The sequence below is a fragment of the Lithobates pipiens genome, unplaced genomic scaffold, assembly GCF_037356315.1.
Source record: "Lithobates pipiens isolate NorthernLeopardFrog02 unplaced genomic scaffold, aLitPip1_a1.2 Scaffold_139, whole genome shotgun sequence".
NCBI lineage: Eukaryota > Metazoa > Chordata > Amphibia > Anura > Ranidae > Lithobates > Lithobates pipiens.
The window spans coordinates 153008-176290 of NW_027507727.1; the positions used below are offsets into that span (position 1 = coordinate 153008).

Genomic DNA, 23283 nt, shown 5'->3' on the forward strand with positions numbered 1-23283 from the left:
GTTGGCTTTATTCTGCTATGAACCAATTTTATCATGGAATTACCTTGGACACTTGGATGTACATTAGGATTTAATGTGTATGAATTCTCAACTCTGGGTCCTTTGCTTTTTTCTTGTGGGTGGATGGTTCCTTTTTTGTGGAGTGCTGCTGAGCCAGTGTGTCCAGTGACCATTTCACTTACCCTTAGAGAATGCAAATCAAGCACCCTGTTCTTGTGTTTTATAATAACGTTTTAGTCAATAAACAGGAACAAGTATGCATACCTGTAAATCAGTTTGAATAGATTTATTTGTTATGCTTTATTAGAGTTACTAGGTGTTTATTTGCATACTTGTTCCAGTTAGGGAAGAGAAAATATAAGAGCCAAGAAATCAGCATTTGCATAGCTAAGAGAGAGAATCAGCAATGGCAGCCACTATTTCCCACTCGGGGAAGGTTTCCTTTATTGCTATGGAGAAATAGCCGGGCTCAGTGCAAATGTGACCCTTTTCCTGTTTGCAGGCAACCCACACTCACTGTAGGAATTAAAATGAAATGACACCCCACAGCAGGGGTAGGGAACCTATGGCTCTCGAGCCAGATGTGGCTCTTTTGATGGCTACATCTGGCTCTCACCTCTCAATTCGCGGATTGCGTGGTGTGCCGATCCATGGATTAAGCCCATAGGAAAGACCGCAGCTTCGGCCTAGCTCCGGAGCTGCGGCCATATTGGTACACCCTGCGGTGGCCTAGGTGAGCGGCGTGCTGACGTCATCATCACCCACCTCAACTGCTCGTGGATCTGCCTGCCTGTGTAGTGGTAAGCAAGCAGACAACCGTAGGGAAGATGTGGATATTATAGTGGGGGAGATGACGTGGATATTACAGTTATAATTAAAATTAGTCGATTAATCGATTAAAAAAAAAAATTGTTTTAAACATATTGTATGGCTCTCGCAGAATTACATTTTAAAATATGCGGTGTTCATGGTTCTCTCAGCCAAAAAGGTTCCCTACCCCTGCGCCACAGTATTTTATAAATTATAACTGCGTTTCCATAGTTCAAAAAATGCCATCTTGTATAGAGAAACAGAAAATCGGTTCTGATAAATGTTTATAACAACTAGGGCTGCAACTAATGATTATTTTCATAATCGATTATTTGACCGATTATTGTTTCGATTAATCGGTTAATAACCTTTAAAAAAAAGTGGGCCAAATTGACGTTCATTTTCAACCATAGTGACGGGAAAATTTGGAAATAATAGAATTCTTTCATTCAGCGAATGTACAAAGATTTTTCATCTGAATATTCTCACCTGAAAATTGATCTGTGAGGCCAGCATAAGGCTCGGTGCACACCTATGCAGTTTTTGCTTTTGATCTGTTTCTGCGGTGCTTTTTGCTGTGCGTTTTGATTTTTGCGCACGTGATTTTACTGCAATTTGCTTTTTTTTTTTTTTTTTGGGCAGATTAAAAAACACAAATTGCTGCAAAAACGCATTACATTATTTTCTGCAGATTCTCCATTGAAGTATATTGAACCAGAAAAGCACCGTTTTGCATTAAAAGTCCCTGACCCTTTCCAAATATGCAGCAGCTGAAAAAAAGCACAGATGTGAACGTGTCCCATAGGAAACCATGTAAATGAACTGTGGTGGGTTTCTACAAAAAGCACCAACAAACATATAGATGTGAACCAGGACGTTTAGTAACATAATTGGGTTAAAAAGAGTAAAATTAGCCCTTTATAGTACAAAAAAGCAGATACCGTATTTATCGGCGTATAACACGCACTTTTTTCCCCTTAAAATCGGGGGGAAATCATGGGTGCGTGTTATACGCCGATCCCCCCCCCGCCGATCTGCCGATTTGCGCTGTCTGTGGAGCGCCGCCGACATTTACCGAGCTGAGCCGAGTGTACTGTGTACTCGGCTCCGCTCTCAGTCACGCCCAGTCCCGCCTCCTAGCCTTTACGTCCCGCCATTGGCCCGGTGTTGTGTCCATCACAGGAGCCAGGACAAGGGGCGGGACGGGGGCGTTACTGCGAGCAGAGCCGAGTACCCTCGGCTGCGGGAGGAGCCGAAGATCTCGGCGGCGGGAGGAGCCGAAGATCTCGACGGCGGCGGGAGGAGCCGAAGATCTGGACGGCGGCGGTAAATTTAAAACTAACCATGCTGCAATTGTGGGAAAGGATGCAGGGGGACAGTCGAAGGTTTCTAGGGGTACAGTGGAAGGCTGCAGGGGGACAGTGTAGGGCTGCAGGGGGACAGTGGAAGGCTACATTGATGGGCATTTAAAATGTAAGGTTTTTTTCCTTAAACTTGCCTCCTAAAAGTTTTTTTCCTCAAACTTCCCTCCTAAACTTGGGGTGCGTGTTATACGCCGATAAATACGGTAATTACTACTGGAAGGGGTTCATATTTTTTACTGTAGAACAGTGAAAGTAATATTTGTAGTAGTGATATTTTTGTACTATAAGGGCCGGTTCACACAGCGATGCGCCGCGAGGCGTCTCCGACTTACCTCGCCGCGACCTGCGGGGAGCTCAGCGGCGACTTGCAGAGGACTTCTGTATAGAAGTCAATGCAAGTCGCCCCCGAAGTCGCCCCGAAGTAGTACAGGAACCTTTTTTCTGAGTCGGAGCGACTCCAGTCGCTCCTCTCAGAACGGTTCCATAGTACTGAATGGGGGCGACTTGCGGGAGCGAGGCGAGGCGAGCCGTGTCGCCTCGCCTCGCCTCGCTGTGTGAACCGGCCCTAAAGGGCTATTTTTTTTTTTAACCCCATTATGTCACTGGCTGATTAATCGATTATGAAAATAGTAATCTTTTTTTTTCATAATCTATTAGTTGTTGATTAATCGATCAGTTGTTTCAGCCCTAATAACAACTAGAAAGCAGTCTCTTTCCAGTGTCTAACCTGCACTAGAGAAATGGCACCAGCATCCTGATCACTATGGGCAATTCACCCCTTTGTGTCACTCACTGGAGTTATGTTTGTCTATTGTGTGATTCATAAATTGCTTGTAACTGTATGATTGTTGTTTTCTTTTTAAAGCTTAGAGAAAGCATTTTTGTTTTAGAGTGCTTCATAACAGGTGCGAGGGGGGGGAAAAAATTTTTTTTTCCTAAAAAAAAATAAATAAATAAAATTTTTTGGGCATATACAGTACACGAATATGTCAATCATAATGTGCTGTAAGACCCCTTTCACACCACACCGCCCATTGCGTCGGCGGTAAAACTTCGCTATTTTTAGCGGCGTTTTACCGCCGGATTTGCGGCGCATTTCGGATGCTAGCGGGGCGCTTTTACCCCCTGCTAGCGGCCACAAAAGGGTTAAAACCGCTGGCAATACGCCGCAATAGCAGCGTTTTGCCGGCAGTGTTACAGCGCTGCCCCATTGATTTCAATGGGGAGCAGCGGTGGAGAAGCGGTAAACACACCGCTCCTTCACCGCTCCAAAGAAGCTGCTGGCAGGACTTTTTTCTGACGTCCTGCCAGCGCACCGCTGTAGTGTGAAAGCCCTCGGGGCTTTCACACTACATACAATGGTGCAGCTTCTTTAGGGCGGATTGCAGGCGCTATTTCTAACGCTATAGCGCCTGTAAAACACCCTGGTGTGAAAGGGGTCTAAAAATCATGAGAAATATTACAGATCAAATCAAGCTGCCAGCAAAGGAGCCATTATTGCTTGAAGCCAAGGAAGGCAGCATGTGTCCAACATCTGACAATAAACCACAAATAACTGGGTAAAGCCCAAACAAGTAAATAATAAGGAGGGTATTTGAAGAATCAAAAAGAAAAAAAGGGGGGGGTGGGGAGGCAATGGCAAGTATGTACAAAACATGTTTAGCTGAGGTAGGAGGGTTTGTCATCGGTGCAAAAAGTGCAAAAAGGAAAACTAGATACAATGGCCAATCAGACCCGCCTGATGGGCTAAAACGATAACCGCCAATGGGGGGGGGGGGGGGGGGGAAGAAACAGACCAAGGCTGAAACAGAGACAGGAAATAAAGTAAAATATCCTGCCATGTCACAAAGAGATATAACAACTAGGGCTGAAACAACTAATCGATTTAATCGACAACTAATCGATTATGAAATTAATCGATTACTATTTTCATAATCGATTAATCGGCCACTAACATAATGGGGTTAAAAAAATCTAAAATTAGCCCTTTATAGTACAAAATGAGCAAATCGCTACTGTAAATATTTGACTTTCACTGTCCCATAGTAAAAAATGAACCCCTTACAGTAGCGACTATTTGCTCTTTTTGTACTAATTTTAGTTTTTTTAACCCCATTATGTTACTAAACATCTCAGGCCTGGGTCACACCTCTGTGTTTTTTGGTGCTTTTTGCAGAAACGCACTACAGTTCATTTACATGGTTTTCTATGGGACACGTTCACATCCATGATTTTTTTTCAGCCGCTACGTATTTAGAAAAGATAAGGAATTTTTTTAACGCAAAACGGTGCTTTTTTGTTTTTTTGGCTCAATATACTTCAATGGAGAAGCATGTAATAATGCATTTTTGCGACAATTTGTGTTTTTAATCTGCCCACAAATTGGGCAAAAAAATATGTAAAAATGCAAATCGCAGCAAAATTACATTTTTTTTTATGGTTATTAACCGATTATTCGATTAATCGAAACAATAATCGGCCAACTAATCGATTATGAATATAATCGTTAGTTGCAGCCCTAATAACAACCTATCCTGACGTTAGGCTCTAATGTTATTGTATTTATATGCCTTATCAAATGCACAAGTAGTTTAAGGCTCGGTTCACACCAGACGCGGCACGACTTGCCGCGCCGCGACCTGACAAGTCGCCCCCGTTCTGTACTACGGAACCGTTCTAATAGGAGCGACTCGAGTCGCTCCGACTTAGAAAAAAGGTTCCTGTACTACTTTTGCGGCGACCTCGGGCGACTTGCATTGACTTCTATACAGAAGTCGTTTTGCAAGTCGCCGCTGAGGTCACGGCGCGGCAAGTCGTGCCGCGTCTGGTGTGAACCGAGCCTAATTCAATTCGTTTTTTTCTTGAAATAATTTTTTTGTACTGTATATTTTCCATAACAAAAACTGTTGTGAAAAAAAATGAAATCATATTATACACTTTTTTTTTTATCCAGCACATGATTTTATAAGGTGGTTGCACTCCAACCATGCCATATATTTATGGCAAACATCTAAAATCTACTCATCTGCCATCCTTTGTAAGGCGGTCCCACGCACAAAGAGACTTGGTGGTAAAATGCTTGTCTGTGCTGTATGAAGGTTCCATTAAAGCGGGAGTCCGCCGGGAGTTCCGTCGTTTTTTTTTTTTAAAAGCCAGCAGCTACAAATACTGCAGCTGCTGACTTTTAAAATAAGGACACTTACCCGCCCAGCGCGCCCGCGATGTCGGCACCCGAAGCCGATCTCTCGATCGTCTCTCGGGTGCTGCCGCCGCCATCTTGGGTATGGGAATCAGGAAGTGGAGCCTTTCGGCTTCATTTCCCGGTTCCCTACTGCGCATGCGCGAGTCGCGCTGCGCAATAAGGATGGACCCGCTGTCTCTGGGATCTGTGTGTTTCCCAGCAGGCAGCGGGGGGACTTTCGAAAAGGGGCGTAGATCTACGCCCCTTTCCGCAGAGAGCTATCCCGGAAGTGGGTGCAGTTACCTGGATTATCCAGGTAACTGCACCCCCCTCCCCCCTGAAAGGTGCCAATTGTGGCGCCGGAGGGGGGGAGGATTCCAATGAGCGGAAGGTCCACTTTAGGGTGGACCTCCACTTTAACTCTACACAATCTAATATCCACTTACTTACACAGCATATTTCAGAAATGTGTGACTGATTTGGTCACAAAGCTTCTATTTTTTTTCTGTATACTGACTATAGAGGTTATGTTCAGGTTTATATTATGTTTGTGTTGCAGATTTGGCCTATTGGCAGAGAAATCAACTGCAAATGCTTGAAGACACTGTATGTGTCAGATGACCGCAGCATTTCACTGCAGCCACGCCTCCACTTCGATGGCAAATATATTGTATGCAGCTCAGCATTAGGACTCTACCAATGGGACTTTGCTAGCTATGACATTTTAAGGTAAATAGAAGTCTTTTCAATTCTGTTCATATGTGATACGTTGCATCCGGGAAGTATTCACAGCGATTCACTTTTTCCACATTGACGTTGGCCACGCACGATCGCATGCATGAGAGCCAGCATGGGGATTTGTGTGTGTAAACACACAAATCCCTATTCTGTCAGGGAAGAGGAGACATAGCGTTTGTTTCTTCTAAGTAGGAACAACGATATGTCTCCTCCCCCAGTCAGTCCTATCCCCCTCACAGTTAGAACACACTGAGGGAACACATATTTAACCACTTGATCGCCCCCTAATGTTAAGCCCGTCCCTACCAGTGACATTTACACAGTAATCAGTGCATATTTATAGCACTGATCAATGTATACATGTTAATGGTCCCAAAAATGTGTCCGATCTGTCCGTCGCAGTATCCCTAAAAATTTAAGATCACCGCCATTACCAGTAAAAAAAATAAAAAAAATAAAAATGGCATAAATCTTTCCCATAGTTTGTAGATGCTATAACTTTTGCGCAAACCAATCAATATACGCTTTTTCCCTTTTTTTTTTTACCAATAATATGTAAAATAATATATATTGGCCTAATCTGATGAAGAAATTTTGTTTTTTAAAAACATTTTTTGGGATATTTATTATAGCAAAAAGTAAAAAATATTGTTTTTTTTTTTTTTTTTTTTTTAAATTGTCACAATTTTTTTGTTTATAGCGCAAAAATGAAAAACCACAGAGGTGATCATATACCACCAAAAGAAAGCTCTATTTGTGGGGGAAAAATGGATGCAAATTTAATTTGGGTACAGCATTGTATGACCGCGCAATTGTCAGTTAAAGCGACGCAGTGCCAAATTGTAAAAAGTGCTCTGGTCAGGAAGGGGGTAAAATCTTCTGGGGCTGAAGTGGTTAAAGTGGTAGTAAAGTCAATTTGTTAATGTTTTACCTACAGGTTAGCCTATAAAAAGGCTTACCTGTAGGTACTGTAATTACCTCCTAAACATGCACCGTTTAGGGGATATTTACTTGTGTAGCAGCTGGTGACATCACCAGCTCATGTGCTCTGTGCTGTAAACAGTGAATCCCACGTGCATGCGCTGAAGTGACATAATCATGGCTCAGCCATTCAAAGGATCAGAGCCTGAGAACCTGGAAGGAAGACTGCGTGAAGCAGTGACAGTGCGCCCCTGGAGGGCTTAGTTTTAAGGTAAATTTCACATAATGTGCCAATATGGGATCCATACTTACATAGTTACATATAGTTACATAGTTAGGTTGAAAAAAGACACAAGTCCATCCAGTTCAACCATAAAAAAAAAAATAATATCATACAATCCCATATACCCAATTCTATACCCACAATTGATCCAGAGGAAGGCAAAAGAAAAAAACAGCAGCGCATGATCCAATTTGCTAAAGCAGGGGAAAAAAATCCTTACTGATCCCCCGAGAGGCAATCGGATTTTCCCCGGATCAACTTTACCTATAAATGTTAGTACCCAGTTATATTATGTACACTTGGGAAATAATCCAGGCCTTTCTTAAAACAATCTACTGAGCTGGCCAGAACCACCTCTGCTGGGAGTCTGTTCCACATTTTCACAGCTCTTACTGTGAAGAAACCTTTCCGTATTTGGAGATGAAATCTCTTTTCCTCTAGATGTAAAGAGTGCCCCCTTGTCCTCTTTGTTGACTGTAAAGTGAATAACTAAAAACCAAGTTCACTATATGGACCCCTTATATATTTGTACATGTTGATCATATCCCCCCTTAATCTCCTCTTATCAAGAGTGAATAAATTCAGTTCCTCTAATCTTTCCTCATAGCTGAGCTCCTCCATGCCTCTTATCAGTTTGATTGCCCTTCTCTGCACTTTCTACAGTTCCCTGATATCCTTTTTGAGAACTGGTGCCCATAACTCAACTGCATATTCCAGATGAGGTCTTTATTAATGATTTGAACAGGGGCAAAATGGTATCTCTCTCTCTCTCTGGAGTCCATACCTCTCTTAATACAGGAAAGGACTTTGCTCGCTTTGGAAACCGCAACTTGGCATTGCATGCTATTATTGAGATTATGATCTACCAAAACCCGCAGATCCTTCTCCACTTTAGATCCCCCCAGTTGTACTCCCCCCCCTAAGATGTATGATGCATGTATATTCTTAGCCCCCAAGTGCATAACTTTACATTTCTCAACATTAAACTTCATCTGCCACATAGTCGCCCAATTAGACAGAGCATTGAGGTCGGCTTGTAAATTGGAGACATCCTGTAAGGACGTTATTCCACTGCATAGCTTGGTGTCATCTGCAAAGACGGAAATGTTACTTTTGATCCCAGACCCAATATCATTTATAAAGATATTAAAAAGTAAGGGTCCCAGCACTGAACCTTGGGGTACACCACTGATAACCTTAGACCATTCAGAGTAAGAATCATTAACCACTACTCTCTGAATTCTGTCTTTTAGCCAGTTTTCTATCCATTTACAAACTGATATTTCCAAACCTGTAGACTACCTTACACATGAGCCGTGTGTGCAGAACTGTATCGAACGCTTTTGCAAAATCCAAGTAAACCATGTCCACCACCACCTCTCTGATCAAGGTTTTACTTACCTCCTCATAAAAATAAATCAGGTTTTGTCTGACAACTTCTGTCTTTCATGAATCCATGCTGTCGGTTGCTTAAAATATTTTTTTCCTGCAAGAACTCGTCTATGTGGTCTTTTATTAATCTCTCCAGTATCTTCCCAACTATAGAAGTTAAACTAACAAGCCTGTAGTTACTTGGTTAATACTTAGTTCCCTTTTTAAATATAGGCACCACATTGGCCCTGCGCCAATCCAGTGGTACTATTCCTGTCATTAATGAGTCCCTAAAAATTAGATACAATGGCTTTGAAATTACAGAGCTCAATTCTTTTAGAATGTGTGAGTGGATGCCATCAGGTGCAGGTGTTTTATCCACCTTTATTCTGTCCAAATATTTCTGGGCCATATCACTTTTGAGCCATTGTGGATTTGGTGCTGTGTCACTACCACCACCATTATGGACATGAGCTCCCCCGTGCTCCTTTGTATACACAGAGCTGAAGAACGTATTTAATAAATTAGCCTTCTCGTTGTCCCCGGTCACCCACTCCAGATTATTTTGTAAAGGGCCTACATGCTCAGACTTGACCTTTTTACTATTAATATATTTGAAGAATTTTTTGGGGTTTGTCCTACTATCTTTTGCCATCTGTCTTTCGTTTTGAATTTTTGCATCCTTGATTTCCTTTTTACATATTCGGTTATATTCTTTGTAACATTTAAATGACACTAGTGTTCCTTCATGTTTATATTTTTTAAAAGCTCTCTTCTTATAGTTTATAGCTTTTTTTTAACTTTGACTGTGAGCCACATAGGTTTTATTTTTAGCCTTTTAAACTTATTGCCCATGGGAATATACTTTGCAGTGAGATCACAAAGAGTCTTTTTGAAAAATTCCAATTTCTGTTCTGTGCCCATTGATGCCAATATTCTCTCCCAGTCTAGGTCCTTGAGAGCAGCCCTCATCCTTGGAAAATTTTCTCTCTTGAAATTAAGTGTTTTTATCTTTCCCGTATGTGATTTTTGCTTACTTCAAATGAAATCATGTTAAGGGCACTGCTACCCAGGTGTTCCTTTATCTGAACATTAGTAATACACTCTGCATGGTTTGAGATTACCAGGTCCAACAGAGCATCATTCCTAGTTGGGGCCTCAATAAACTGGGCCATAAAATTGTCCTGTAATAGGTTTATACATTTTTGCCCTTTAACTGTCCCAGCAGTGTCATTACTCCAGTCAATTTCTGGGTAGTTAAAATCCCCCATTATCACTGTCCCAGCCCTTGCAGCCCTTTCTATCTGTGCAAGGAGCTGAGTCTCCACCTCCTCGTTAACATTGGGTAGTCTATAACAAACTCCAATGATTAACTTTGAACTACTCACATTTGTATTCAGTTCCACTCCTATTGCTTCAGACTCATAACGCTCTCCGTCCACCAGGTCCTCTTTCTCACTCGCTTTGAGATCACTTCTCACATACAGACAGACCCCTCCATCTTTCCTTTTTAGTCTGTCTTTCCGAAAGAGTGCATAGCCAGGAATATTAATAGCCCAGTCATGTGAGGAATGAAGCCAAGTTTCAGCAATACCGATTACATCATAGCTCTCCTGATGCACCAGAGCTTCCAACTCACCTATTTTGCTTGGCAGACTTCTGGCACGTTATAAAAAAAAAATTGCAGGGGAAAAAAATTTCTTTGATATTTTTATTATTCCTTTATTTCCAGTTTCCTACTGCTTCAAAATAATCAGCTTCTAATTACTTATGTAAAATCTTTTCCACAAAAAATAATAGAATTGTTGCAAATAAAAATAATTAGTTGGAGGTCAGTTTCTAACACTCCCCTCTCCCCAGACTGGCAATACTGCTGTCCAAATATGCCCCTTGTGCTCCTTTATTCAGAGTAGGGGCACTCTAGTACAGGAGATGTGTTACTGGTCAGATCATCGGGTAAAAACAAAGGGGAAAAGCTTAAAAAATAAACCTATTACAACCACTGCATCTAATGATTGTGAGCTGCAATATATTATATTTTTGGTTTTGGGTTTAATACTGCTTTTGCAATGTGATTTCAGTAAACTGAAATTTGGCTGCCACAGGCTATTGCACCACTCCTCAATCTCTGTCGAAGAAAACAATTTTAAAACAACCATAAATCAATGTTACATTTTGTGTGAACACATCAAATGTCTTATTTCTGTACTAATATATACAAAGTAAACGCACATTGTGAAATAATGTGTACAAAAATTTGTCAGGGGAATCCAAGAAGTGCAGCTGTCACACCATGGCAAATTAATGCTAATCATACAGCCTCATTATAGTAGGCTTAACAATTATCAGGTGGTCAGTGTTAAGTCACTTATAGCTGGAGTCTGTTGGGCTGCTGCTTGCTGCTTTCTTAGAAACCCCAGCGGGGAGATTTCTGTGTTTTAGTTCCTGAAATGGATTCTACTATTTATGTTGCATTCTCGCCAAACAGGCTGGGAGCCCTCATAATAGTGTGTTAGGTGTGAAGACCCAGGAACTCAAAGCAGAGATCTAACCGATGGATCCCTCATTGATGTAAGAAACTGTGGCGTTTGGCTGTCCAGCGTCAACCAAACACTGAAATGTTTGCCTGCTTTAATATATATATATTATAATGATGTTTGTTTCTTTTAGAGTTATAAAAATGCCAGACTCCACCAGTCTCTCCCTTCTCGGCTTTGGTGACATTTTTGCTCTTTTGTTTGACAACCACCACTTGTACATCATAGACTTACGGACTGAGAAAGTGATCAGCCGCTGGCCCCTGCCAGAGTATAGGAAGTCCAAGAGGGGCTCCAGCTTCTTGGCCGGAGAAATGGCATGGCTGAATGGCCTGGATGGTGTTAATGACGTTGGCTTGGTCTTTGCCACAAGTATGCCTGATCACAGTATCCATTTGGTATTGTGGAAAGAAAATGGCTGAGAGCAGCGAACTGGAATCAGGTGTTTTTATCGGGACATTCAGACTGAAGTATCAGCAACCACTTTCAGAGCATAACTTGCATGAACCAAAGTCTCCCATCATGCACTGCACAATCGTAGTTGTTTTTTTTTTTTTTTAGTTTGGAGAGGAAAGAACCTTTTATTGCCACAATAGCATTTCGCATGCTTTAAGGATCTCACTGCCTATTTTTACATACATCCCATGAACTATGTGCGTGATTAATGTCCAGCCACAGTCCTTCCTTTGGATTGCTTTTAAAGAAAACAGGAAAAGAACGCTGTCCATGTATTTTCTCCATCACCCATTTGTACTATAGATTTCAGTCTTCAATAGTCTTTATACATGTAATCTATTTTATTACAAAATAGACTAAATGATTTGCTAGTTTATCTATGACATATGACAGGAATTTCCTCATCGACATCACCACCAGCTTTTGTATAAAAGCACTTGAACCCTGGACAAGTTTCCTGTACGAAACTGCGTGTGGATGTTGCACATGGGTTTCTCCCGCCACAAGCAATTATGTCCAACAGTTAAATCGTGTAATGTCACCTGTATGCTGATTGACAGAGCAGAATCCACAGCCTTTTCTCTGCTTGTCACAATAAAGCTCCACATACCCAAATAAGGATCTCCGTATTCATTATTTCTTGTCCCAAAATATCTAAGCTCTGCCAGGAAAGAATCCCGATGAAGGGGATTTCTTCAGTGTTCATTATTTTCAAAGGTTGGATGCTAAGAAGAAAAAATCTTCACCCATATACCAAGGCTCAGTAGAGATTGTATAATTAGTAAGATTTTTACCTTTATTCCTTTCCACTGGGAAGAGAGCAGAGTGTCAGGTCACCTAGAGCCCAGGTGACAGATGCACACCGTAGGGTTTAGGAGTGCACCGCAAGGTTGTGGACCCTACGGCTGACTGCTGCAGACGGGGGACAGATCCCACTGGGGTTAGAGCGTAAGATTCTCTGGGGCGCGGAGTCTAAGAGCCAGCAGGTGTTCACCAGCGCCTCTGGTGGTGAGGATGGATTTGGCTGCAACTGCCTCCAGGTCGCGACCCCCAGGGTCCCCCAGCTCACACCCACAGTAGGCAACAGGAGGATAGGGATGGTGAGGGACAAAGCCAAGGTCGGGGCCACAAGCAGACAAGAATAGTCGGGTACACGCCAAAAGGTCAGGATCACAGGCAAACATGGATAGTCAAAACACGCCAAAGTCGGTAACGGAAAACAGTAGCAGAGCACACGGCAGGAAGCTAACACACAAAGATTGATCAGCAGGGTTGGGCTGCAGTGCACAGGTTAATATAGAGTTGTCTGATAGGAGCTAGGGTGGAGTCATGCCAGAGGATGGATTATAAAAGCAGTCAGGTGAGGCTCGGCTGGTCTCTAGAAATGAACACATGCAGACAGGTAAGCAGACAAACTCTATTGCATAACCATGACACAGAGGTAATTGGGTTAACACACTTGGGAAGTACAGCTATGCCTTTGTACCTCTACACTAAACGTTTATTGAGGTAATCTAATAACGTATTTCTTTCTCGTCCATTGAGGAGCACAGAAAGTCTTTTACCTTCAGGTTATAACACTGCCAACAGATTGGGCACACTGGCAAACAAGAAAAAGGACAGCCTAGGACAGCGATGGTGAACCTATGGCACGCGTGCCACAGCTGGCACGCAGAGCCCTCTCTGTGGGCAAAGAGCTATATTTGAAAGAGCTTGACATACAGTCAGGTCCATAAATATTGGGACATCGACACAATTCAAATCTTTTTGGCTCTATACACCACCACAATGTATTTGAAATTAACAAGATGTGCTTTAACTGCAGACTTTCAGCATTAATTTGAGGGTATTTACATCCAAATCAGGTGAACGGTGTAATAATTACAACAGTTTGTATATGTGCCTCCCACTTTTTAAGGGACCAAAAGTAATGGGACAATTGGCTGCTCAGCTGTTCCATGGCCAGGTATGTAAGCCCTCATTATCCCATTTACAAGGAGCAGATAAAAGGTCCAGAGTTCATTTCAAGTGTGCTATTTGCATTTGGAATCTGTTGCTGCTTCGTGAAGGTGCGAAGGTTCAGGATGGAATCGGTTTGTTCTGTGGTCGCTGCACTCCATCAGGGGGATTTCTTGGCGCCTTTGGACATCAAGAATGCATACTTGCATGTCCCCATATGAGTCAGACATCAGAGGTTTCTACGATTTGCAGTCGGGGATGAGCACTACCAATTTGTAGCTCTCCCCTTTGGCCTAGCGACAGTGCCAGGGGTCTTCACCAAGGTGCTAGCCCCAATTCTAGCGTTGCTAAGACAACAAAGGATCGCAATCGTGGGTTACCTGGATGATCTCCGAAGAGTAGCTTCTGCCACAGAATTAAGGGAGGATGTGGAGATCACCATACAGACTTTCCGGGAGTTTGGGTGTTGAACCTCCAGCCTTGTAACCGTTTGAAGAGGATTTGTTAAAGTGGTTATAAAGCCTTAACATTTTTACCATAATGCATTGCTTGCATTAATGTAAGAATGTTTAAGTATCCTCTCTCTATACTTACCTCATTTGATCCAAATCAAATCCACGTCTGACACTCTTTCCTTCCCTCACTTTCTGATCTCCCTGGCTTTGCTAAGGCAGTGAGGGCCATTGGCTTCCACTGCTGTCCATCAAAGCCAGTGACAAGGGAGTGGGGGGCAGGGCCAAGTTCTACTCTCAATAGACACAGCTAGAAAAACACAGGAGCAAGCCTGCACGAGTGCCCCCATAGAAAACGTCTTTCTATGGGGGCAGTCAGCGGAGGGGAGGAGCTAGGAGTGCCAGCAGGGAACCTGAGAAGAAGAGGTTCGGAGCCATTCTGTGCAATTCCATTGCACGGAGCAGACAAGTATAAACCTGTTTGTTTCTTTTTTAATTTACAGTTACAACCACTTTAAGGCCTGCCCCCACTGTGAAACTGGCAGTTTCCCTTTTTAACAAAATGACCACCATAGACATGGAGGCTGCACCTGTCTCTTCTAGTAAAACAGTGGCTAGGAAGAGTGGTTATTCTGAGTGAGAGACGTGTGAAGCCCAGGTGCATGGGTTCATCTTCAATGACCGACTCGGTACCAGGAGGCATGGGAGGTGAGGGAGGCATGGGTGGGACTACAAAGCTCGGAGGCAAACGTACAGGAGGCTTCTGCAAGCGCTCCTTAAGAGAAAGTCTTTCTCTGAGTCTGGAGGATGGCAAACGAAATCAAGCTCTCCAGCTCAGTGGGTATATCTCGGGCTGCAATCTCATCCTTTATGGAATCTGAGAGAACATGAGAAAAAGCAGCCAAGAGGGCCTCATTGTTCCAAGCAACCTCTGCTGCCAGAGTACGGACTTCAGTGGTGTAGTCGGCAACATTTCTTCGTACTCTGTTTGATGGACATGAGGCACTTGGCAACGTCAAATACCCTTTTAAAGGAGGCCACAAACTCAGGGTAACTCAAGACAACAGGTTTTTGCGTCTCCCATAGAGGGTTAGGCCTGGCCAAGGCTCTCTCAGAAAGCAAAGTTATCACAAAACCTACTTTGCTTCTGTCCGTGGGAAACGCCTGGGGCAGTATCTCGAAGTATATCTCAACCTGATTGAGAAACCCTCTACATTGAACTGGATCACCCCCAAATCGCTGGGGAAGCGGAACCAGACATACCTCTTATAGAGGTAATATTCGGGGCGGGTGCCTGCACAGAGACTGGGGCAGCAGCAGGGACGGCCTGCCACTCAGGTTGTACCGGAGCAGCCACCGTGGAGGATTCCATGTGAGCCGTGCGACTCAGGAGCGTTTGTAACGCCATGGCAAACTGATCCATGCAGTGATCTTGCTCATCCAATCTGGAAAAAATATTACCAACAAGTGGATTGATTGTTTCTTCTGAATTCATGGCCTTCGCCTTCTGTCAAAAACCTTGAATCAGACCGAGACAGAAGTACAATTAAATCACACTTGTTTATTAAATAAAAATAAAAGGGTAAACAGAAAAAGCATAATCAAAGCATAGCGGAGTCCAGTAACCGGATCGAGTAGTCAGCCAGGCCAGAGTTCCATAACCAGATCGGGTAATCAGCCAGGCCAGAATTCAGGGATCCAAGTAGAGCAACAGCAAGCAGGATAAGAGGCCAGAAGGGATGTCAGCAAGCCCGTCTTTAAACAGAACCGCAGGAAATGGTTTCTTGTGATGTGATTAAGGCAGAGGTGAAGTAAGCTGGACAGCTTTAAGTAGGCAGGTCAGACGAGCATGATCAGGAACAGCTGGTAACTGTGGAGAGAAATGAGAGCTGGCAATTAGCCGACAGCTGAGCCGCCAGCCCAGAGAATGAAGGGCTAAGCCAGCCCTGACACTCCTCTGGAGATATGGCCTGTAAACAGCCTAAAGTTTTGGAGACTTCGGTAATTTTATCAGACATTATATATATCTCAGTTTCCTTCTGATTTCCAGCCGACTGAATTGGTGGGTTGGCTGGATTCAGTCGCACTGGTCTCGTTAACAGATAATAAGCGGGTGATGCTAGTACGTCCTTTAACATCGGAGGAAGTCCTTTCTGTCATTGGCTCCTTTTAATTGGGAAAGTCACTGGGGCCGCATGGCCTTCCTATTGAATTCTATAAGGTTCAAGTAGAGCTATTAGCTCCTGTATTGGCTTCTCTTTACTCTGATTGTCTGAAGGAGGGAGCTTTGCTGGACTCAATGAGTCATGCTCATATAGTTTTAATTTACAAGCACCCAAAATATCCATCATCTTGTGCTTCATATAGGCCTATTGCTCTTTTGAATGTAGATTTCAAGATTTTGACTAAACAAATCTCCCGACGACTACAACCATTGATGTTGAATATTATCGACTCAGATCAAACGGGGCTCATGTCTGGTAGGGCTACTGATTTTAGTTGATTATATACTAATATTTATGCTTAACATCTTAATATAGGATCTAGGGTCATTGCTTCCCTGGATATTGAAAAGGCTTTTTATACCTTGGAGTGGCCCTTCTTGTGGGAAGAATGGGCTTTCCAATGTTATTTATAAAATGGTTGCAGGTCTTGTATATGAATCCCACAGCTGCAGTGAAAATTGGGAGAAGGTTGTCACCTCCCTTTTCATTATATAGGGGAACTCGGCAGGGCTGCCCTCTCTCTCCAACCCTTTTTGCGATTGCTATGGAGGAGGCCTTACACACTTCCCCCCTAAAATTAAGGGATTGCAGATTGGTTGGTTGGAGGAGAGGGTAGCTTTGTATGCAGATGACCTCCTATTATTTTTGATAATAAGAGGCCCTAGAAATACTGGATTCATTGTCAACGGTTACCGGACTGAAGGTAAATTGGACTAAGTCCTTGTTTCCAGTAGATATGGAGGCCCATAGCACGACCTTGAATGATATTCTACTGCAGTAGGTAGAGAATTTCAAGTATTTAGGAGTTGTAATTCCTGTCAAGCTTCTGAATTTATTTCTTTGAATTTGACTCTGATTTTGTGAGACATTGCGTCAAAATTGAAAGCACGGAAGTCTCTACCATTGTCCTTATTGGGACACATTAATTTAAAAAAAATGAAAATTATACCAAAATGTATTTATTTAGACATTCTCCTCGGTGGCTCCCTTTATCCTTTTTTACAAGATTAAATGAGCTGTTTTCATCTTTTTTATGGGGGTTGAAGAACCCCAGGTATAAATTAATTACCCTGAGGCGCCCTTGTGAACAGGGAGGCTTAGCTTTTCCGGATTTATATAAATACTTTTTGATGATGGCTAAGCCCAGATTTATATAACTCCTCCACTCGGCTGGAAGCAACAGTAGTAGGTTCCACAGAAGCTCTTAAGGTACTTTTATTTAGGGGTCATAGGGCACACTACCAGGTGACTACCCTTATGCTTAATACTATTCCAGCCTGGGAGGCTGGTCTTAGATGCGAATGTTATCCCAAGAGTGGGTTTTCTCCAAATGCCCCCCCCCCCCCACCCCCATGGTTTAACCCTACTCTTCTTAATTTTTTTAAAGTACGAGAGCCTATTGCATGGACAAAATATAATATTAAATTCCTTTCTGAAGTGGTTACTGATTGGAAACTATCTGCTTTTTTCTACACTCACCTCAACTTTTAATTTACCTAGTTCCCATTTATTTAGATACTTCCAGCTTCTCCACACTTTTCATGCACATTTGCCACAGGATAGTTTAATAAAGATTCAACCCACTCTGGAATCAGTACTTAGGTCTGAGTGTCTGGATAAGCCTACCTTGAGACTGTACTCTCATCTTACTTTAATTTCTATGTTGTCATTAGAGGGTCTTTGAGCTAGGTGGATGCGAGATATACCAGATTTGGATATGGAGGATTGGAGTGGTGTATGGGATTTCCCTCTGAGATCTCTGGTTTTAATTATCCAATTTAAACTGGTACATAGAGCATGTATTATGCCTTATAGACTTCAAAAGATAAATCCTGGTTGCTCTTCTAAGTGTTGGAGCTGTGGAGCATCTAGGGTGATTTCACACACATCTTTTGGGCTTGCCCATATATAGTCAAATTTTGGGTGGAGGTGGTGGATTTATTGAATTCTATCACTTCTGCTCCTTTACCGGTTTGCTTGTTGGGTTTGGTAGAGGCTATTATCCCTACAGTAACTGAGGGAATATTTGTTAATACAACATTATTCTATGCAAGATAAACCAGTGCTTTGCATTGGAAGAAACCCTGTTCTCCTACACTTTTATAAATTGGAAACAATTGATAAATAATAATATCCCATTGTACAGAGACGTCTATAGGAATAGGGGTTGCCCTAGTAAGTACTATTAAGTCTGGGCTAATCGTTATCTAATCTAGATGGGGCTAATAAATCATAATCTGGGTGTTTCCTTATAGGGATGCCTGGGGCTATTGGTGAGTGAAGGGACTAATGTTTGCTTCCTCCTTTTTCCTTAGTGTATGGGGTGAGGCTTGACATTTGAATTGATACATGGGATGTCCTAGATAAAATATCCTCTTCGGTAATTATTATATTCTTTTTTTTTTGGGGGGGGGGGGGGATTGTTAGCTGCTATGCAATGTGATGGATTCTTGATATTCTATTAATATATTTCAGGTTCAATGTGTAGGATTTTTGTCGTGTTTTGTTTTGTTTGTCTAAGAAATAAAAAAATAAAAAAGACGAGATTGTCTCTTCCTTGGTGGTTCAGGAATTTGACTGTGGAATTGGGAAAGTCATTACTTCCCATCTTCTGGAAGATTGTCTTAACAGTTGCAAGTTTGTTGAGCTAGGGAGGAGTCCTAGGCACCCTGTTGATGCAGGGAACTTAGACACTGGAGGAGTCTCATTTCCAGATCAATATCCTCGAACTTCGGGCAGTTTGGCTTTCTTTACAGCCCCGGACTATCCTGCTGGAGGGTCATGTGATCCTTATTTAGTTCGACAACACCATGGCAGTGGCGCATGTGAACCATCAGTGAGGAACTAGTGGTCTCACCACAGCAAACCTTTTCATTTTAATCTTGTCTTTGGTAGAACTTCACGTTCCAGCCTTTTTGGCTCTTTACATTCAAGGCATGAACAAGTAGCAGTCTTTAGCTAGCAGCGTCTGGACCCAGGAGAGTGGTCTCTAGACCCAAAGGTGTTCCAGGAGAGGTGAAGACACAGGATGCAGCCATGGTGGCTCCATGGCTATTTGAGATGTTTGCAATTTCATGGACTTTGTGGTATGAATTTTTTTGCACATTAGCACTTTAACACAGCATATTATGTCTGATTACGTTGTTTATTATATGGGCGATATCATGACATATTTAATTATTTATATATTAGCATATTGACTGAGCACTTTATGATAAATCACAGCATATTTTTTATTTAAAGGAATAGTGCACCATTTTGAGTTTTATAGTATTTTCTTATTTTGTATTTGGATATACAGTGCCTTGCGAAAGTATTTGGCCCCCTTGAACTTTTCAACCTTTTGCCACATTTCAGGCTTCAAACATAAAGATATAAAATTTTTATTTTTTGTGAAGAATCACCAACAAGTGGGACACAATTGTGAAGTGGAACGAAATCTATTGGATTTTTGAAACTTTTTTAACGAATAAAAAAAATGAAAAGTGGGGCATGCAAAATTATTCGGCCCCCTTGTGTTAATACTTTGTAGAGCCACCTTTTGCTGCAATTACAGCTGCAAGTCGCTTGGGGTATGTCTCTATCAGTTTTGCACATCGAGAGACTGAAATTCTTGCCCATTCTTCCTTGCAAAACAGCTCGAGCTCAGTGAGGTTGGATGGAGAGCGTTTGTGAACAGCAGTTTTCAGCTCTTTCCACAGATTCTCGATTGGATTCAGGTCTGGACTTTGACTTGGCCATTCTAACACCTGGATACGTTTATTTGTGAACCATTCCTTTGTAGATTTTGCTGTATGTTTGGGATCATTGTCTTGTTGGAAGATAAATCTCCGTCCCAGTTTCAGGTCTTTTGCAGACTCCAACAGGTTTTCATCCAGAATGGTCCTGTATTTGGCTGCATCCATCTTCCCCTCAATTTTAACCATCTTCCCTGTCCCTGCTGAAGAAAAGCAGGCCCAAACCATGATGCTGCCACCACCATGTTTGACAGTGGGGATGGTGTGTTGAGGGTGATGAGCTGTGTTGCTTTTACGCCAAACATATCGTTTTGCATTGTGGGCAAAAAGTTCGATTTTGGTTTCATCTGACCAGAGCACCTTCTTCCACATGTTTGGTGTGTCTCCCAGGTGGCTTGTGGCAAACTTTAGACAAGACTTTTTATGGATATCTTTGAGAAATGGCTTTCTTCTTGCCACTCTTCCATAAAGGCCAGATTTGTGCAGTGTACGACTGATTGTTGTCCTATGGACAGACTCTTCCCACCTCAGCTGTAGTTCTCTGCAGTTGATCCAGAGTGATCATGGGCCTCTTGGCTGCATCTCTGATCAGTCTTCTCCTTGTCTGAGCTGAAAGTTTAGAGGGACGGCCAGGTCTTGGTAGATTTGCAGTGGTCTGATACTCCTCCTTCCATTTCAAAATGATCGCTTGCACAGTGCTCCTTGGGATGTTTAAAGCTTGGGAAATCCTTTTGTATCCAAATTCGGCTTTAAACTTCTCCACCACAGTATTATGGACCTGCCTGGTGTGTTCCTTGGTCTTCATGATGCTCTCTGCGCTTTCAACAACCCTGAGACTATCACAGAGCAGGTGCATTTATACAGAGACTTGATTACACACAGGTGGATTCTATTTATCACCACCAGTCATTTAGGACAATATTGGATCATTCAGAGATCCTGGCTGAACTTCTGGAGTGAGTTTGCTGCACTGAAAGTAAAGGGGCCGAATAATTTTGCACGCACCACTTTTCAGTTTTTTATTTGCTAAAAAAGTTTAAAATATCCAATAGATTTCGTTCCACTTCCCAATTGTGTCCGACTTGTTGGTGATTCTTCACAAAAAAATTAAATTTTATATCTTTGTTTGAAGCCTGAAAATGTGGCAAAAGGTTGAAAAGTTCAAGGGGGGCCGAATACTTTCGCAAGGCTCTGTAGCTCCTCGGGCACACTTAAGCCTAAACTGGTGGCTGCAGGATCAAAACCTGCAAAAGGGAAGATCCTTCTTCATGGGAACTTGAAGAGTACTGACTACAGATGCCAGTCTCACAGGCTGGGGAGAGACCCTAGAAGGGCTCCCAGCTCAGGGGAAATGGTCAGGAACAGAACAGCTCCTGCCCAGCAATGTCCTGGAATTATGGGCAGTACGTTTAGCCCTATAGTCCTGGATGGCAGAGCTTCAGGACTGCCCTATCAGGGTTCAGTCCCACAATGCCACTGCAGTGGCCTATATAAACCACCAAGGCGGTACCAGGAGTGGTTTAGCTCTGCAGGAGATGAACCACATACTAGTCTGGGCAGAGGGACATGTGCCGATTCTATCGGCAGTCCATATCCCGGGAGTAGAGAACTGGAAGGCAGATTATCTCAGCTGCCAGCAGATCTGCCCAGGGGAATGGTCCCTATACCCAGGGGTGTTACAGGAAATTTGCCAATGTTGGGGATGGCCAGAGGTCGACCTACTGGCATCCAGGTTCAACAATAAGCAGTTTGTGTCCCGAACAACAGATTCTCTGGCAATCTGAGCAGATGCTCTGGTAGTTCCATGGAGCCAGTACTCCTTGGTTTATGCTTTCTCTCTGATCCTTTTCCTTCTACATTTGTTGTGCAGGATTGGAGAGGAGTTCCAGTCATTCTGGTGGCACCAGCCTGGCCCAGAAGGTCCTGGTTCCTGGAGATTGTGAGACTGATAATAAATGGAGCATGGCCGCTTCCACGTCACCCTGATCTACTGTCTCAAGGTCCTTTATTCCACCCCAATTTACAGTCTCTTAATTTGACAGAATTTAGACAGGCTGTTGAAGCCAGGGTGTTAAAGGACCGTGGCATCTCGGGAGCAGTGGTGTGTACCCTAGTGAATGCTAGAAAAGCTGTGACTGGGAAGATCTATTATAAGGTCTGGAAGACTTATATTGCTTAGTGTGAAGGCAAAAAAATTTCATCCTCGGAAATACGTGAGAATTGTCTCTTTTCTACAGTCAGCTGTGGAAATCAAATTGGTATTGAGTACAATCAGGTCAAGTTTCAGCCCTATCAGAATTCTTCCAAAGGCCTTTAGCCTCCCATTTACTGATCTGAACCCTTATGCAGGGAGCAAGTCGCTTGCTTCCCCCATTTGGTCACCTATGTGTCCTTGGGACTTGAACTTGCGGTGCTGTCTGTTACAACCATTTGAGCCTAGCAAGGAAATTCCTTTTTGCTGTCACGCAAGCTAGCCTTCCTGATGGCCATCACCTCGGCTAGAAGGGTGTTGGAGTTGGCGGCCCATTCGTGCAGGGAACCATGCTTGATCCTTCACCACGACAGGGTTGTGTTACGACCTGTTCCCTCTTTTTTTTGCCAAAAGTGGTGTCGGCCTTTCATTTAAATAAGGACATTAATTTTGCCTTCTTTTAATCTCTCAGTCTCATTCGGCGGAAGAGAGACGACTGCATTCTTTGGATGTTGACCGGGCTGTCAAGGTTTATTTGTCTAGATCTGTGGATATCCGAGGATCAGACTCCTTTTTTGTTTTACCAAAAGGACCCAAGAAGGGGCAGGCAGTTTTCATTGCCAATTGAGTCCATCAATTGGTCATTCAGGCCTATGGTCTGAAACGTATAGCTCCCCCCTTTACATCATGGGACACAGAGGTCCCTCCCCTCTTTTTGAGGATTCAGTGCATGCTACAAAACTGAAGTACTTCCTGTATGGAAGGTGTTATATAGAGGACCACATCCTGTCTAAAGACCTTTGATCTACCAGGGTTCTTTCACGTGGAGATGAAGTATAACCCAGCAGGTAATGAATATTAGCTTAACTCTGTGTCCCATGATGTACTCAAAGAAAAGGATTTTACAGGTAAGTATGACGGAAAAAATCTATTTTTTTTTTGTAGCCCAATAAATAATTTTTTATTTTACAGCATGCACACTCCAATCTGGATTCATTCTGCGCTCTCTACTCCGTATATATGTGTGTTTATATCACGATACGCATGAGGTGAACAGA

The 23283-nt window shown here is 42.8% G+C and overlaps 1 protein-coding gene across 3 annotated transcripts in view; it reads left to right on the plus strand.

Moving 5' to 3' along the window:
* Window positions 1-12279, plus strand: part of LOC143981349 (F-box/WD repeat-containing protein 2) — a 43126-nt gene extending 30847 nt beyond the window's left edge. For 2 of the 3 annotated variants that reach the window (XM_077479122.1, XM_077479123.1), the window contains exons 7-8: window positions 5915-6084; window positions 11339-12279. In XM_077479122.1, coding sequence (XP_077335248.1) covers window positions 5915-6084; window positions 11339-11627 — 459 coding nt within the window. In that variant the 3' untranslated portion in view covers window positions 11628-12279. Of the gene's footprint in view, window positions 1-5914; window positions 6085-11156; window positions 11240-11338 lie in introns of all 3 variants that reach the window. The other variant, XR_013274296.1, reaches the window with a different exon arrangement.
* Window positions 12280-23283: the final 11004 nt, after the last annotated feature.